The following is a 16,767-nucleotide window of genomic DNA, read 5'->3' as shown; positions in this document are numbered from 1 at the left end:
TTAATAAAAAAAGGAAATACTACTATTGCCAAACTTCTCACTTTTACGAGAGTTTAAAGCATATGACAGCCCTATACATTCTTTCAATTAGTTTTAAGTGATTACCATACGCATTGGTTAAGACACGTTTTGGGAAATTTTCTAAAACCCAAAAACGTTCTTGTTTGGTTTCTGAAAAAAAAAACCTTGTTATTTATGGAAAACTTTGGAAACCCAAAGGTAGCAGATCCTTTTTTTTTTTTTTGGGTGGAAAAATGTTTGTGCAAAATCTTTCGTTGCCCAATCAAAATATCAGATAACATAAGACAAATCGGTTCATGGACACAATGAGATATAAATGATGCTTAGCAAAATGCCAAAGCATGGGAAGGTCAAGTTTCACACTTAATGAAACTTGCCCTCTTACAATGTCCAGGACGTAAAATGGACAAAAAGAGAGGTAAAAATTTCAAGCCATCTTTCTCATAACCGTGGCGCCCGAGTCAGCTTGCGCACATTTCAACTAATTTCACAAGATATCTATTATTTCTCACTAGCACAGGTATGGGAGTAACTTTATCTACCAAGGCTTGGACATATGAGATAAAATAACCTAGTAGTTTTGCCCCGCTGAAGTTTGAAACTAAGATCTCATGATTTTGTGATGACCCGAAAGGTCATCTTATGTTTTAGAACTCAATTCCGCACTTTTAAGCTTTAAACACTTCTTTTTATTCCCCCTCGATTTGCGTGCGCAGTCCGGGCGTGTTTCCAGAAAAGCTTTTATGTTAAAAACTAGTAACAAAGAATACTTGCCTACAAACTTCATTTGAGTTGAGTTCGGTCAACATTTTTGGCAAACGAACTCGGATTCGTATTTTGACGGTCCTGGTGGTTCCGTATCATTATTTGGGACTTGGGCGTACGCCCGAAATCGAAATCGGAAGTCCCTAGCCCGAGATATCGGACTTTGTCGAAATTTAAAAGTTAAAGGCTTAATGAATTTGAAATGTTTGACCAATGTTTGAATTTTCGGATAACGGGTCTGTATTTTGGTTCCGGAATTCGGTATTGGTCCAATACCATATATATGACTTGTCTATGAAATTTGGTGAGAAACGGAGTTGGTTTGACGTGATTCGGACGCCCGGTTGTGAAAATAGAGGTTTCAAAGTTTTCTTGAAAATTTCATTTGATTTGGTGTTCAATTCGTAGTTCTAGTTGTTATTTTGGCGATTTGATCGCGCGAGCAAGTTCGTATGATATTTTTAGACTTGTGTGCACTTTTGGTTTAGAGTCCCGAGGGCTTGGGTGAGTTGCGGACAGGCTACAGAGTAAAAATTGGACTTAGAACATTGCTGGTACTTCAGTTTCTGGTGCGGGCCCTGATCTCGCATTTGCGAGACCAGACATTGCATTTGCGATATCAGGCATTGCATTTGCGAACTCTGAGGGTTTCGCATTTGCGAGCTACTCATCGCATTTGCAAAGAGTAGTTAGGCCACCTTATGTTCGCATTTGCGAAGTTTCTTCGCATTTGCGAAGGGCACTGGGAAGGGAGACTCTTCGCATTTACGATCATTGGGTCGCACTTGCGGTCAAGTAAGTGTTCGCATTTGCGAACTTTTCTTCGCAAATGAGATAATTGCAGAGGTGTGAGAGTCTTCACAAATGCGATGGATTTCTCGCATTTGCGGGCTTTGCATTTGCTGCAAATGCGACATTTGCAGCTGAACAAAATATGACTTAAACGGGATTTCTGGTTTATTCTTCAAATTTTCAAAACCTAAAACCTTAGGGCGATTCTTCCAAGACTCATCCTTCCCCAAATCGTTGGTAAGTGATTCTAACCTATTTCCTTTTAATCTTTCACTACATTTCACAAGTTTTCAACCTAAAATTTAGAGGTTTCATGGTGGAATTGGGGGGTTTTGGGTAGAAATTAGGAATTTGGTAAATTGGGGATTTAGACCTCAATCTATCGGAAACAGCCTCTCTGCTCTATCGGGACAGGGGTAAGGTCTGCGTACACTCTACCCTCCCCAGACCCCACTTAGTGGGACTTTACTAGGTCGTCGTTGTTGTTGTTGTTGGGGATTTAGACCTCAAATTGAGGTCGGATTCCAAAATAAATCACATAACCGGGATCGGGGGTGAATGGATCGGGGTTTTGGTTCGAATTTCGAGTTTGGACCAAGCGGGTCCGAGTGTTGACTTCTGTTGACTTTTTCAATAATGGCCTAAACTGAATTCTTTGCAATCATGGGTAGTTCCTAAGGCTTAATTTGAATCGTTTGATTGGTAATTTGCTAGATTCTATTGGTTCGGAGGCTTGTGTGAAAGGAAAAGCGTGGTTGAGCTTTGAGGTTGGTCTTTGGAGCGAGGTAAGTGTCCTGGTTAACCTTGGCTTGAGGGAATATGATTGTTTGTCTATTTGCTAGTACATGTTTAGATGTTGGGTGCAACGTATATGTGAGGCGACGAGTACTTATGTGTTGTTGTCGGGTTAAAGCATGCGGGTGAGACTTGGGTTCTTGTATTCATTGCTTTCTTTGGTTGTGTTATCCATGTTTAGACTAGGATTGTTAAATTGGTCGTTCTTATCATGTTTACGGATTTTTTTGGTGATAATTGAGTATTGATTCCGAAGTTGAGATTGATATTGTGGAACCAGATATTGAAATAAGGCTTGTACTTGTTATTTTATCTCCCTGTTGTTATTTGTTCATTTCATTATGGTAAGGGACAGTGTTAATGCAAGAAGGGTGATGCCGTGCCATATTGTGAGTGTAAATGCACGAAGGGTGATGTCGTGCCATATTGTGAGTGTTAATGCAAGAAGGGTGATGCCGTGTTATATTGTGAGTGTTAATGCACGAAGGGTGATGTCGTGCCTTTTCTATTGATTTTATGGTGAGGTTGAGTGTAAAAGCACGAAGGGTGATGTCGTGCATTTTTCCTTTACTGTGTTGACTTGTTCTTATTGGCTCATAGTATATTGGTTGTTCAAGTTACCATTCTATTGTAGTTCTCTTCTATCTTGTACTCCCCTCAGTATGTTTTCCCCTCCCGATATTACATGTCTAGTTTTTCATTGCTGTTATTTGTATGTATACTGTTAAATTGCACACGATTGATATGTAGGTGTCTTGTCATAGCTTCGTCACTACTTCGTCGAGGTTAGGCTCGACACTTACTAGTACATGGGGTCGGTTGTACTGATACCAGCTGATCAAGAGGCGTAGCAGCTCGGACTGGTTCATCGGAGACTCAAGGTAGATCTGTTGGCGTTCCCAAACCTTGAAATCTCCGTCTATCTTTTCTGTTTTTATTGTTTCTTTCGTTCAAACAGTTGTAAATCCTAGAAGTTCGTGAATTGTGACTTCAGATCCGGGTGGTAGTAAATATTGAAGCTTTTATATTATTCTGCACTACTTCATTTTAGTTTATTTGCTCTTATACACTGAATTGAATAAGAATTAGCTTAATAATTCTCTAACGTCGGCTTGCCTAGCAAATGGAATGTTAGGCGCCATCACGGTCCCGACGGTGGGAATTCCGGGTTGTGACAGATTTCCACTGCACATATGGTTCTTCACGATGCATAATCCAACACGATGGTCTTGCGAAAGAGGTCCTAACACCAGCAGAGGCTATTTGGATTTGTTGGCTGGCTAAAATCTCTCTAATTAATTGGTTGTCAACATGATTTTTTTAAGTCCGCTGCTTTAGGTTCAAATTCGGGTATGATGGCCAATTGTTAATTTGTTATACTCTTCATTTGAATTCCAAACTTAGTTCAACAACCAGGTTCATATTCGTGACATGTACTTACCACACATCTCGCTCTGTACTACCTACACCGTTGAACCAAAGCCCTGGGAACTTGTTAACATGATCATCTCTAAAGGCGAACGGCAGCAGTGTCCCTGTACAAGCTCCAACAATTTATGTATTTGCGGGCAAAAGTGGAGCAATCTTTGGAGACACTAGTTTTCTCTTGAGCTTATCTGCTGGCATATACAAATTATTTACAATCGTATTGCTTAAAAACGAACTGTACTAGAGTAAGAGCTTGTCAACAGATCATCTGTACAAGGTGAATGTCACTGATGTCCCAGTATAATTTCTAAGAATATATGTTTGCAGTTCCTTTAAACAAAAGATATGAGCAGTCTTTTGGGCTACTATTTTTCTATCTCGAGTTTATCCAGTGATCATAAAAAAATATTTGCACGACCGGATCACTTAAAGGCCAAAAGTATAGGTTATTTGTTCACGCTACGCATTAGTTAGTGAAAAGAGGATTTCTACCCTATTGCAGCAGGGCATATTACACTCTCATTGTACATATATTTTACACTGTCAATAGATAAAAACTTACTCTTTTCAAGCTCATAGTTAGCCATGCAAACTTCATATCATTTATCCCAATAACCATGTTTAAACAAAGTTGGACATCTGCTTGCTTTCTGAAGTTGTGGCGATACAAGAGAGAGATAGAGATATATGCAATATCCAACAATTATGGCCTAAATGTAACAAAGATGGAAAAAAACTGATATTCGAAGACCTTAAAGAAAGCAGAACCTCGAAGAAACTTCCAAGTGAAGAACCTCAACAACAAACCCACGGTTTATGAAAGATAAAATGCCACGCCAGTCTAAATGCTCTTATCTTCCTCCCTTAATATGCTCAAACAGACTTCTTCAGGATCTCTTCAGAAGGAATCTCGAGCGTTGCCCCGGCATGTTCTTTCTCAGGCTTCACCACTACATCAAACAGCATTCCAATTAATTTGTGAAAAAAGTTGCAGAAGTTATGTAGAAATTAATAGCTTGTAGAGGTTGTACCTACGGCTATTTAACTTGTACTGTTCTAGAAGATGTAAATAGGGAGTTAGTCGATTAGTTGTTAGTATATATGTAATGTACAGTACATTTCTTTTTCAGTTAGTGAAAAATATGAGCTGAGCTAAACTCTCTCTTTCTATCTCTTCTCTCATTTCTTCTCCTCTGATCTCATCAGCAGTTGCTTGACTATGCAGACCTAGGGCCTAATTTTGACATGGTATCAGAGCCCGGTTCCATGCAATACTGACAGTCAAGCTCCGGTGTATCGTCATTTTCTTCAAATCTCTAATTTTCCCCAATTTTTGTTCACTTCCTAAAACTGTTCACTACTTTTTTGAGATCTTCAAAATTCATCGATTGCTTTTGCTGAAATGGTTGTTGATACTCCGGATATCAGTGCTGGATCGTCACATGCAAACACTCAAACAATCGATTGCAGCGATCCACTTTATGTGCACCCTTCAGACACGCCAGGTATCTCACTTGTAGCAGAATTACTGATTGGAACAGAAAACTACTCGGAATGGAGTAGGTCTATGGTAATGTCACTATTGGTGAAGAATAAGCTAGGTTTTATAGACGGGACATGCACTAGAGAACAATATGAAAATGATAATTTAGTTTAAAGCAATGAGAACGATGCAATGCTATAGTTCAGTCATGGATAAGGAGTTCAGTAGTACCACAACTTAGAAGAGGAATTGTGTACTCCTCATATGAACAAAAGGTGTGGAAATCAATGAAAGATAGATTTGATAAAGTAAATGCCACAAAGATCAATCATATGAACAAGGAAATAAGTTCCTTGACACAAGGAATCTCTAGTGTATCCGTGTATTTTTCTAGGCTGAATGATCTGTGGGATGAATTTGAGTCGATTATCCCATTTCCTGGTTGTGATTGTGAGAAATCCAGACAGTTTGTTGTGTTCTTACATCAGCAGAAGTTTATGAAGTTTTTGATGGGCTTGAATAAAACTTATGCACCACAAAGAAGTCAGATATTGATGATGCATCCAAAACCAACACTTGACCAAGCACATTCCATGATTATCCAAGAGGAAAGTCAGAGAATGAGTGGTGGATCTGCTGCACAGAGTGGGATTCTAGGGGGTGCACCTATAGGTATGGACAGCAGTGCACTTGTAACTGCCAATGCTTCGAACATGAGACCAAGTAGGAACAATATACTGTTGTGTGATTACTGCAAAATGAAGGGACATACAAGGGACACTTGCTACAAACTGATTGGAGATACACCAAATTTCAAGTTCAATAACAACAGGAGGAGAAGAACACAAGACAATAGTGGACCTATGGCTCACAATGTGAATGCAGGGGATGAGTCTCAAAATGCAGGAAATACATATGCTATGCAGAATGTTCCAACTATTTCAACTGTGCACGGTTTCACTCCAGAACAGTATCAGCAGATTCTCAAGCTTTTAAGCAAGGAACCTCAGCCAACACAAGTTGCTAACATGGCAGGTAAATCACTAACTGAACACATCTGTTGGATTATTGATTCTGGTGCTTCAAATCATATGGTATCATCCTTGAATCTCCTATCAAGTGTCATTCAAATACCTTAACCTAAATCTTCCTCAGTGCATCTGCCTACTGGTAACAGCACCAAAATTACTCACATTGGTTCATGCAATCTATTTAACTCATAAACCATTCATGGTGTACTATATGTGCCTGAATTCAAGTATAATTTGTTGTCTATCTCCAAGTACAGAAGAGTTAAATAGTGCAGTCCACTTTTATCCTGATTTTTGTATCTTTCAGGACCTCTTCAGTGGCATGGTGAAGGGGATTGGTAGACTCAAAGGAGGGCTCTACATCTTCAATCTTTTAGCACCTGCTACTGCTTCTTCTTCCTCCAAATGTATGACAGTTCCACATCAACCAATTTCAAGCTTCTTATGGCATCAAAGACTGGGGCTGTCCCCATGACAGTCTTGCAAACTATGCCTGAAATAAATAAGTACTTGTCTAAATCATCTACTTGTAATTGCCCTATTTGTCCTCTTGCTAGACAAGTTAGATTGCCATTTCCTATTAGTACTTCCAAATCTATTTCTTCTTTTGAACTATTACATATGGATGTTTCGGGACTATGTACTTACAATGATTTCAAATACTTTCTAACTCTTGTTGATGACTATATCAGAATGGCATGGACTTTTCTTTTGAGACTCAAAAGTGATGTATATATTGTTTTAAAAGATTTTCTTCAACTTGTAGAAAATCAATTTGGTACTACTATCAAATGTGTCAGGTCAGATAATGGCCATGAATTCTTTAACTCTCTTTGTTCCAATCTTTTCAAATCCAAAGGAATAATTCATCAAAGCAGTTGGGTACACACTCCACAACAGAATGGAGTTGTAGAAAGAAAACACAAACATCTTCTTAAAATAGGAAGAGCCATAAGATTTCAGGCCAACATACCCTTGAAATTCTGGGGTGATTACATTCTAACAGCAACATACATCATTGAAAGAATTCCTAGTTCTGTCCTACAAGGAAAATCTCCTTATGAGGTATTCCATGGAAAACCACCTTCTTTTACCACATGAGAACTATTGGATGTCTTTGCTATGCCACAAAAACTGATTTCCATGATAAGTTCAATCCTATTCCTGGAGTCTTCATGGGATATGCATCAACACAAAAGGGATATAAAGTGCATGATATTGCTGGTAACAAGTTCATAGTCAGTAGAGATATTGTCTTCAAGGAAGGGATCTTTCCTTTCAAACATCCCAAACACAGATTCCTAGTTATCCCTGATCCAAATCCTACTTATCATGTATCAGATATCTTTCCTCCTTTCAACATAGCACCAGAATCATGTACCAATGTTCAACCAGAAGTCACTGCACTTGATCCTCCAAGTGATTCAGCAGACTCACTTGCCCCTTTTCCTACTTCCCCTGTCAGTTCTCCTTCTGTTCCTACTCATTCATTTCCTTCTACTCTTCCTTTGGTTGTTGATTCCTCTTCTAACACTCATGATGTATCCCAGACCCAAGTGCTATTCAAACTACCAATCCCACACAAGTAAAAAAGTCAGGTAGGGTCTCCAAACCCCCAATATGGCTGACTGATTATGTGCATCCTCCTCTACCTTCCACTTCTGCCTCCACTTCATCTCCTTATCCTATCCATCACTTCATTTCTTATTCTCATCTCTCTCTCCCTTTTTTCAATCTTATCTAGCCTCCTTCTCTTCAGACATTGCACCAACCTCCTTTTCTCAAGCTGTCAAAGATGATAGGTGGATCAAGGCTATGAAACTTGAGATTGAAGCATTAGAACAGAACAACACTTGGAAGTAGTAGATTTACCCCTGGCAAAGTCCCTATAGGATGTAAATGGGTGTACAAAATTAAGTACAATATTGATGGCACAGTAGAAAGGTTTAAGGCTAGAATGGTTGCAAAAGGCTATACCAGCAGGAAGGGATTGATTTTCATGACACCTTCTCACCTGTGGCCAAAATGACCACTGTGAGAACTGTTATAGCAGTTGCTGCACTCAGAAACTGGCCAATCTTTCAAATGGATGTCCATAATGCCTTTTTAAATGGTGACTTACATGAAGAAATCTACATGACTATGCCTTAAGGATTTGGTAGTCAAAGGGAGTATAGGGTTTGTAGACTACTCAAATCCCTATATGGCTTGAAACAAGCCTCTAGGCAGTGGAATTTGAAGCTAACACAGGCACTTCTCAAATCTGGTTTTCATCAATGCAGACATGATTACTCTTTGTTCACTAAGGCAACTAATGGAAAGTTTGTTCTCATACTTGTCTGTGTAGATGACTTGCTTATCACAGGTAATGATCAAGAGGAGATAAATAAATCAAAAGCATCGTTGCATCAGAACTTTAAACTGAAGGATCTTGGACAGTTGAGGTACTTTCTGGGAATAGAAATTGCTAGATCAGCATAAGGCATCTTCATGTCTCAAAGGAAGTATGCCTTGGAGATGATCTCAGAGGCTGGACTCTCAGGTTCAAAGCCCAAGAAGACTCCAATGGAACAAAATTTGAAGCTTACTAGCACAGAATTTGATAAGATAGTAAATGAGAATGCTGATGACACTATCTTGGAAGATAGAAGTCTTTTTCAAAGGCTAGTTGGAAAGCTTCTGTACTTGACAATCACAAGACCTGACATTGCATATGATGTACAAAGTCTAAGCCAATTCATGCATGCTCCCAAGAAGTCTCACTATGAGGTTGCATTACATGTTGTGAGATACATCAAGGATCAGCCTGGACTTGAACTTCTCATGTCAAGCAGCAGTACAGAAAAGGTTCAGGGATTCTGTGATTCAGACCGGGCATCATGTACCATGTCTAGGAAGTCCATTACAGGGTTCTGTATCAAGTTAAGAAGTTCCCTCATTTCGTGAAAGGCAAAAAAGCAAATTACCATCTCAAGGAGCTCAGCTGAAGCTGAGTACAGTAGCATGGCACACACAGTGGCAAAATTGACATGGTTGAATGGTTTGCTGAAGGAACTAACAGTAGACATCAAAGAACCTATGGAATTGTATTGTGATAACAAGGATGCCTTACAAATTGCTGCAAATCTTATCTACCACGAAAGAACAAAACACATACAGATTGATTGTCATTTTATAATGGAAAAAATTCAAGAGGGGTTAATCAAGACTGCACACATTGGGACTAATAAGCAACCAGGTGATGTCTTGACAAAGGCTTTGGGACACCAACAGCATGTAGTTCTGGTATCCAAGTTGGGAAATGAAAAATATTTTTCATTCTCAACTTGAGGGGGAGTGTAGAAATAATAGCTTGTAGAGGTTATACCTAAGGCTATTTAACTTGTACTGTTCTAGAAGATGTAAATAGGAGGTTAGTCGGTTAGTTGTTAGTATACATGTAATGTACAGTACATTTCTTTTTCAGTTAGTGAAAAATATGAGCTGAGCTAAGCTCTCTCTTTCTATCTTTTCTCTCATTTCTTCTTCTCCTTGATCCCATTTCTCGACAGTTGCTTGACTATGGCGGACCTAGGGCCTAATTTGACAAGTTAATTGATCCATGCATACTTAACAGAATATCAAGCAACTTAGCTGATACAGGGCATACTGTCAATTAATGTAAGCTGAAACTAATTACAATATTAAGGAAATTTGCATGTTAAACGAAAATAAAGTTAGAATTCAAGATTTAGTGAATTCCAGCTTTAGAATGTTAGTCGGCTTGAGAGCCAGAGGTCTATCAGAAACATCCTCTTTACCCTCAAGGTAGGAATAAGGTCTGCGTACACACTACCCTCCTCAAACCCCACTTGTGGGATTATATACTGGGTTTATTATTGTTAGATGTAGAATATTAGTCGTCTTGACTAGATTTCTAACAGGTTTATGCAACAACACTCACTGGATATAATGATTGAGTTTTTCATTTGTGATTTTGAAAAGTTCCCAAGGCTCATACTTGAAGGTTGTATGTTGACAAAATTATTTCTGTAAGCGTAACTTAGAGGATGTTTGGCTAAGCTTATAAGTTTGTCAAACTGGCTTATAAGCACCTTTTAGCTTATCTGCGCGTTAGAAAAACATTATAAGTTAAAATCAGCCATAAGTCATAAGTTGGTCACCCCCAACTTATGGCTTTTCAGCTTATAAACACTTTTAGTTTGACCAAGGCTTTTTACTTGCTTATCCTTCATAAAAAAAAAAAAAGGCTTTTACTTGCTTATCTTTAATAATATTTTTTAATTCATAAACTACTTTTCCAAAACAAATTTCTTAACTTTCTCGTCATTCCATATTCTTTGTTCATATTTTTCTTTACATTCTTTTTAATTTATAATCTTTTATAAAGTTTTAAGGGTATTTTAGTTATTTTAACAAAAAAACAGCTTATCAATATTTTTTTACCAAACAAATAATAGCTTATTATCAGTTTCAGCTTCTAGCCAAACACGTAAATGCTTATTTAAAAAATTAATTTCAGGACTTAAAACTAGTTTTCAACACTTCAAGCTTATCAGCTAATCCAAACGGGCTCTTACAAATTTTAGACCACCAAATAGACAATTTCAAAGAGATGTGTCTCAACAAGAAGTTCACAACACACTACTGAATGGTCATGTCATTACAAGCAGATATGCCGTAATGAAAACACCTTTTGATATTCTTGTGCGTGAAAGATCTTTAAAAGAAATTGCATATTCTAAGCAAAGCCCCTAGGCCCCAAATAACTAGCACCTAGGCACTGTTAAGGAATGCCGATTCAATTATTCAAACGCTTTAGAGAACGCCTAGGCGCTAAAACTTCAGAATGTGCACATGCTCACTATCAATTAGTGCCTAGGAACTGTTACAAAATAACCAATATTCAGAGAGTCTGCAGTTAGGTGCTGGCTCAGCCTCTAATGTTTGGGTGCAGGGTGGTAGCCTGTTTTTTTTAAAAATTCGAGAACAATCACATTCTTTCATCGAATGTTACTGTGATGGTTAATTTGGCTGTTCAAACCAATATTCTCCAGATTATAGTTATTTGGATTACTTTAACCAAAGTTCACCAAGATTACAACAAAAATATACCATTTAAATAATGGTTTAACTATTGTTCGAGCTTGTTCTTAACAATTGTGCAATTTAACTGGTTGTGAAAGTTGTAAGAAATCATACAACGTGACTAGGACGTTGATATGAGCTCTAATAAATAACATAATGTCACTCAAATTAGCATCTGGTCATTAAAATAAGTTCTCCTGTGTAATCCCATCTTCTAAGGTTGTCATCAAGAAAAATGCCTTTGCAGCACTAAAACAAACACCTGGTGTGTGCCAATTGAGTACTCCATAAGATCAAGAAATAGTGGGGAAAATAGCACAGGAAATTTATAAATGTAATGATGTATAACATTAAGATAATGGGGCAATAAAAAGAGCATAATTTTTTTTACCGAAAGCACCAGAGGGGCTAGATTTAGCTTGGACGATCATGGTGGAGATGAACTCAGAGGCATCACGTGCGTCATCCAACAGCCGCTGAATTTCGGCCTCCGATGTCACGTGACGATTCTCCGCGAACTTATTTCTGACCTCGGCGGCGGATTTTTGGAGCATGAAACCGTCGCCGGCGAAGGTTTTCCGAGTGGCCTTCAGCACTGATCTATAGGCTCGAAGTACTTCTACTGCTCTCCCGCTCGCCATTTTCCTCTCTCCGTTGTCTCAATGAGCTTAATTGTTAACCCCGCGACTATAATTTCTCCCTGAATTAGAGAAATGCTTGTGTGTGAGATTTAATTTATATGAATTGATAGTGTAAATCTTTTAACATCAAAATTTTTAGGACATGTTACTTATCAATTGTTTATATTATATCAGTATAATTATTATATTAAGTGATTATGTTTACTCTTTTTAAGTGATGTAATAATGTAAATATTTTATTTTAGATAAAACTTAAGCTTATATAGTACTAATAAAAATATACTCATACTAATTTACTTTATTAGACACTTTTTTTTAATAGTCTAACAAAAAGATTATATATTTATATATTTCAAGCTTTCATAATCACATAAATATTATGATATATTTAAAATAATAAGTTTATAAAAAAATTCATATTCACACAATGTTATGACATATTTAAGATCATAAGTCTTGAAAGTCTTCCTTGTTTTCTTATATCTCGTATGAAAACAAACTATACTAAGCAAATTAAAAAAGGAAAAATCTTTTTGTCCACGCCGATTTTGGCCAGATTGACCCAAATGGGGTCATTTAAGTCATTTTACGCCCTATTTTGGGTTTCAGCCGAATTTTTATACCCAAAATATCCTTTCAGTAATCTTTTGATTATTTCTCTCCCACCATTAAATATTTATTTTTCCGAAACATGGAAGATCTCAAGGGTTCAAACCCTATTTGTCTTCCCAATATTTCTTTTTTTTTTTAACGTATTTCCATCCCTTTTTTTTTTGGTAGTATACACCCATATAATTCGAAATAAGTCATCTATATACATGTATATAATTATGTATTTCGTATATGTATAGTATTTGAGTGTGTATTCCGTATATTTTTTAGTAGGTCTTCAAAGCCCTACTATTTAAACACATGATACCCTACTTAAACAAACCCCATTTAAACCCCCTGATAACATACTTAAACAGACCTTCATTTAAATTCATATCCTCTTCTAAGTGTGAGTTAATAGATTAAGGATGCATTCGAAGAAGAATAGTGCTTCAAAAGTATATGTTGTATTTTCTGGTAAAAGGCCAGGAATATACTACTCATGGAGTGAATGTTCTCCTATGGTTATCGGGGTTAAGCGTAGCATCTTCCAGTCTTTCAAGTCTCACAATGCGGCCATATCGGCGTTCGATGAATTTGAAAAGTCTGCTGAAGGTAAACAAAAACTCAAATATATGGTGTTTGTTGTTTTTTGTGGTAAGAAGCCTGGAATATACAAAAGTTGGTCTGAGTGTGTTAAAATGCCTGTTGGAGTCGAGGGTAGCTACTTTCGTGCTTTCCAATATTATGATGAAGCCTTAGAAGCCTTCAACAAATTTCAAAAAATAAGTTGTTCACAGGAAGAGTCATATTCAAGCTCGGTCGTTGAAGAAAGTGAAGAAGTAGTAACAAATGAAAGTGTAGCAAGTGCTATTTCATCTGCTCTGTTAGCGGGCATATTTATTGGGTTAAAGCTTAAAATGTTGGAAAGTAATTATGTCAATTTTAGTTCTTATGTTATCTTGTGTTAGAAAAGTGTTTGTTATTCTCTTTAATTTGGTGTGCAAGAGTTGAGAACTTTGTTTTTCATTTTGAATATCAAGTAATGTATGAAGTTGGGCATGATTATTTCATGTTTACTTTCTTCATTATCTATGAAATTCGAATTTTGTGACTTCTTTGGCATTGCAATCATGTTTAACCTTTGGTGTGATCTTTGTCCGGTTAATTGTCAAATGATTTTTTTTTTTATTTGCTAAGTTTTTGTAAGTAAAATTATCCTATATTACATTAGGTGTGAAATCCTAATATATATGTTTTCTCAATCCCTTTTTATGATCCCTGATTCTTCCACTTTTAATTTCCTTCATTTTATATGACAATGTTTGATTATCTGATACCAAAATTAAGAAAATATTTAATTTATAAATTATACTTGTAAAATAACCTAATGAAAAATTCCAGTAAAATCACAAAAAAAAATTCTCTTCTCCATTCCAAAAAAAATCCGGTTGGTAGGTTACCATTGAGCTTCTCATGCCTACTATTTAGCTTTTCAATGCAGCATTTATTAGTCTCAAATATTTAGCTTCTCAATGAAGCATTTATTATTCTCAAACGTTTTAGTAGTGTGTAGGTAGAATTAGGTTGAATTTTAAGTCCAAGATTTTTTCTCAACCGGTTGAAAATATGTTGTTACAAAAATAAAATAAAAATAGTCTTTGAAATTGATTTCAAACGTAAGAAACGAAAACTGTTATAGCAAATCAAAAGCACAAGTAGCATAACTAAATCAACAATAAAAGGTTAAAGATAATAAAAGGGTAGAAAAACACAAAACACATCCTAAAAACTAATCAATTTCAACCGGATTACGATCATGAGTTCCTTCTCCCTTCACTTCAACATTGAAGTCAACATATAGTGATAAAATATCCACCAACGTGAATTTGACGACGAAACCTCGCTTGACATAATTATCCAAAACAAAAAGTTTTCAGCCTTTTTTGAACCTTCTTCGATCACCGACGCTCATAGATACAAACCACTCTTTGTCACGATAATGAAGAAGCGCGGTTTCAACTGTTGGAGGAAGATGCTTGTAGATTTTTCTTGGAATATACTGGGGGAAAAACAATTTTAGTAAGTTTTCAGAAAATATAAAGCTTAAGCACAAAAAATATATATACAACACTGATGCATAACCAGATCGTCGTAGTTGATGTATGAATCAGTCATAACCACTTCAAAAGTTGGAGGATTCTCTTCTTCATCCTCACTAGTACAAGAGTAAGTTAGGCATCGTTTGGTAGAGTGAGAGGCGTCCATAGTTAGTGTTTGTAGGAGAATGTGTTTTTAGGTCTTTAGTGTTTTGAGTATATGAGAGTATGAGACTATACATTAATAACACACCAACACATTTAACTTCCCCATGGTGCATTTAATGATAAATAATTAAATAATTTTAATTGTTCTAGTAATTTAATTTTTTGAATGATAAATAATTCAAAAAAAATAGTATTCTAGTAATATGAAGATTGAAATTTTATTAACATAAGATTTCAACATAAAAAAGTACAACAACCATAACTAAAGGTTTGAATTTAACACAAACACATCCTAGTACCAAGTAAAAAACGGATTAGTACAAATAGGATATCCGTCTCCCTTCATGTCCACATTGAAGATAGTATGCAGTGGTGAAACATCAACCAACGTAAATTTGACGACAAAACCCTGCCTGATAAAATTATCCAACACAAAAAGTCTCCAGCCTACCTTGAACATTTTTTTATCACCAACGCTCATAATTATAATCCACTCTTTGCCACGATGGTGAAAATACGCGTGTTCTAATGTTAGAGGAAGATGTTTGCAGATTTTTCTTGGAATATACTGAAAATGGGAAGAAAAAAAACAATACTATTAAGTTTTTGGAAAATATAAAGCTTAAACACAAAAAAATTATATACAATACTGATGCATAACCAGATCGTCGTAGTCAATGCATGAATCAGTCATAATCACTTCAAAAGTTGGAGGAATCTCTTCTTCAATATCACTGGAAGTAGAAGAGTAAGATATGTCGTTACTGCCAGTAGAAGAGTAAACTAGGCCTCGTTTGGTTGAGGGAGAGGCATCCATAGTTTAGGTTTGAGTATGTGAGTATTTTAGGTCTTTAGTGCTTGAGTATGTGACCATATTTATAGGGGCCAAGCCAGTATCAAACACCCCCTGATCAAAAAGGGTGTATTGAATGCTAATTTTCCTGTCAGTGAAAACAACAACCTATTTTTGGTCACATTTCGCAACCTACCAATATTATCAACGTCGAATGAATAGAAAAACTCTCTATCCTTTACCTGGATTTCACGAAAAAAGTTGAGCAGCGACTGTGCGTCCCCTTCTTGCATTTCAAAATTCCTACTCTTCAAAATATAATTTCTACAATCCTTTGGAGTGCAACCCAAATTTTGCGGTCGACCACGTTGAACCTCAGCAAGTCTAATATTCTTGGAGGGTCTAATGCCAGATCGATCGTGAGCTACAAGATCCCTCTTCAAAGAATCACAAACAGACCTATGTCCAGCCATCAGGCGCGATACGAATGGGAGCAATTCATGATTGTGATCGTGAACGACCTTAGAGACGCGCCAACAACCAGAATCATCCAAAACAACAACTAGCCTAGCTTTACAATTGTTACTCTTGGTGGTAAACTTGATTTTGCGAATCCTAGTCCTATCACAACAATAGGTTATATACCTGGCAATGTCACCACCCTTCTTGTTGGAATTTCTTTTGATGACGGAGAATCCTCTCAATCGTGCATGTTCTTTGTAGAATGCAAACAAAGTATCTTTATCTCTAAATTGCATTCCAGAGATTGGACCTACAACCACATTCTCTTCAGTGAATTCATTCTCCATTTCCCGATCAACATCACATAACTCTAACTCATTTCCTAAAACATGCTCATCATCATCGTTAGCTTCTCCGTGATATTCTCCATCGGCTTCTTCATCATCATCATCCAAGTTCACAGCAGCATCGACTTCTTCATCATCATCATCTAAGTGCACATCATTGTTGAAACTGCCGTGAGAATCAACATCGACCCATTCGTATTCATTCAACAAACTATCGTCCGATGTCATCCCTAAAGATCTGTACAACTTGTCCCTAACTCGAT

At 36.9% G+C, this 16,767-nt stretch overlaps 2 protein-coding genes across 2 annotated transcripts; one reads left to right on the top strand and one right to left on the bottom strand.

Annotated features, from left to right (window-relative positions):
* LOC109226842 (mitochondrial zinc maintenance protein 1, mitochondrial) lies at positions 4,372-12,147 on the bottom strand. The gene is made up of 2 exons (XM_019391731.1): positions 11,795-12,147; positions 4,372-4,751 (listed from the first exon to the last, which is right to left on the bottom strand). Exons 1-2 carry the CDS (start codon positions 12,042-12,044, stop codon positions 4,675-4,677), a joined length of 327 nt encoding a protein of 108 aa, XP_019247276.1. The 5' UTR covers positions 12,045-12,147; the 3' UTR covers positions 4,372-4,674.
* Positions 13,064-13,606, top strand: LOC109236098. The gene has a single exon (XM_019402319.1). The coding sequence runs from the start codon at positions 13,064-13,066 to the stop codon at positions 13,604-13,606; it is 543 nt and encodes a 180-aa protein (XP_019257864.1).

This window comes from Nicotiana attenuata, chromosome 1, assembly GCF_001879085.1.
Source record: "Nicotiana attenuata strain UT chromosome 1, NIATTr2, whole genome shotgun sequence".
NCBI classification, from domain to species: domain Eukaryota; kingdom Viridiplantae; phylum Streptophyta; class Magnoliopsida; order Solanales; family Solanaceae; genus Nicotiana; species Nicotiana attenuata.
Note: the sequence above shows the minus strand (reverse complement) of the source record. Positions and strands in the feature narration are given on the sequence as shown.

Bases quoted from the DNA above. Each gene is read 5' to 3' on its own strand.
- LOC109236098 (XM_019402319.1), top strand. From the start codon at position 13,064: ATGCATTCGAAGAAGAATAGTGCTTCAAAAGTATATGTTGTATTTTCT.
- LOC109226842 (XM_019391731.1), bottom strand. From the start codon at position 12,044: ATGGCGAGCGGGAGAGCAGTAGAAGTACTTCGAGCCTATAGATCAGTG. The intron at 4,752-11,794 runs GTAAAAAAAATT...TGTTTGATGTAG, and splicing joins TAGCCCCTCTGGTGCTTTCG to TGGTGAAGCCTGAGAAAGAA.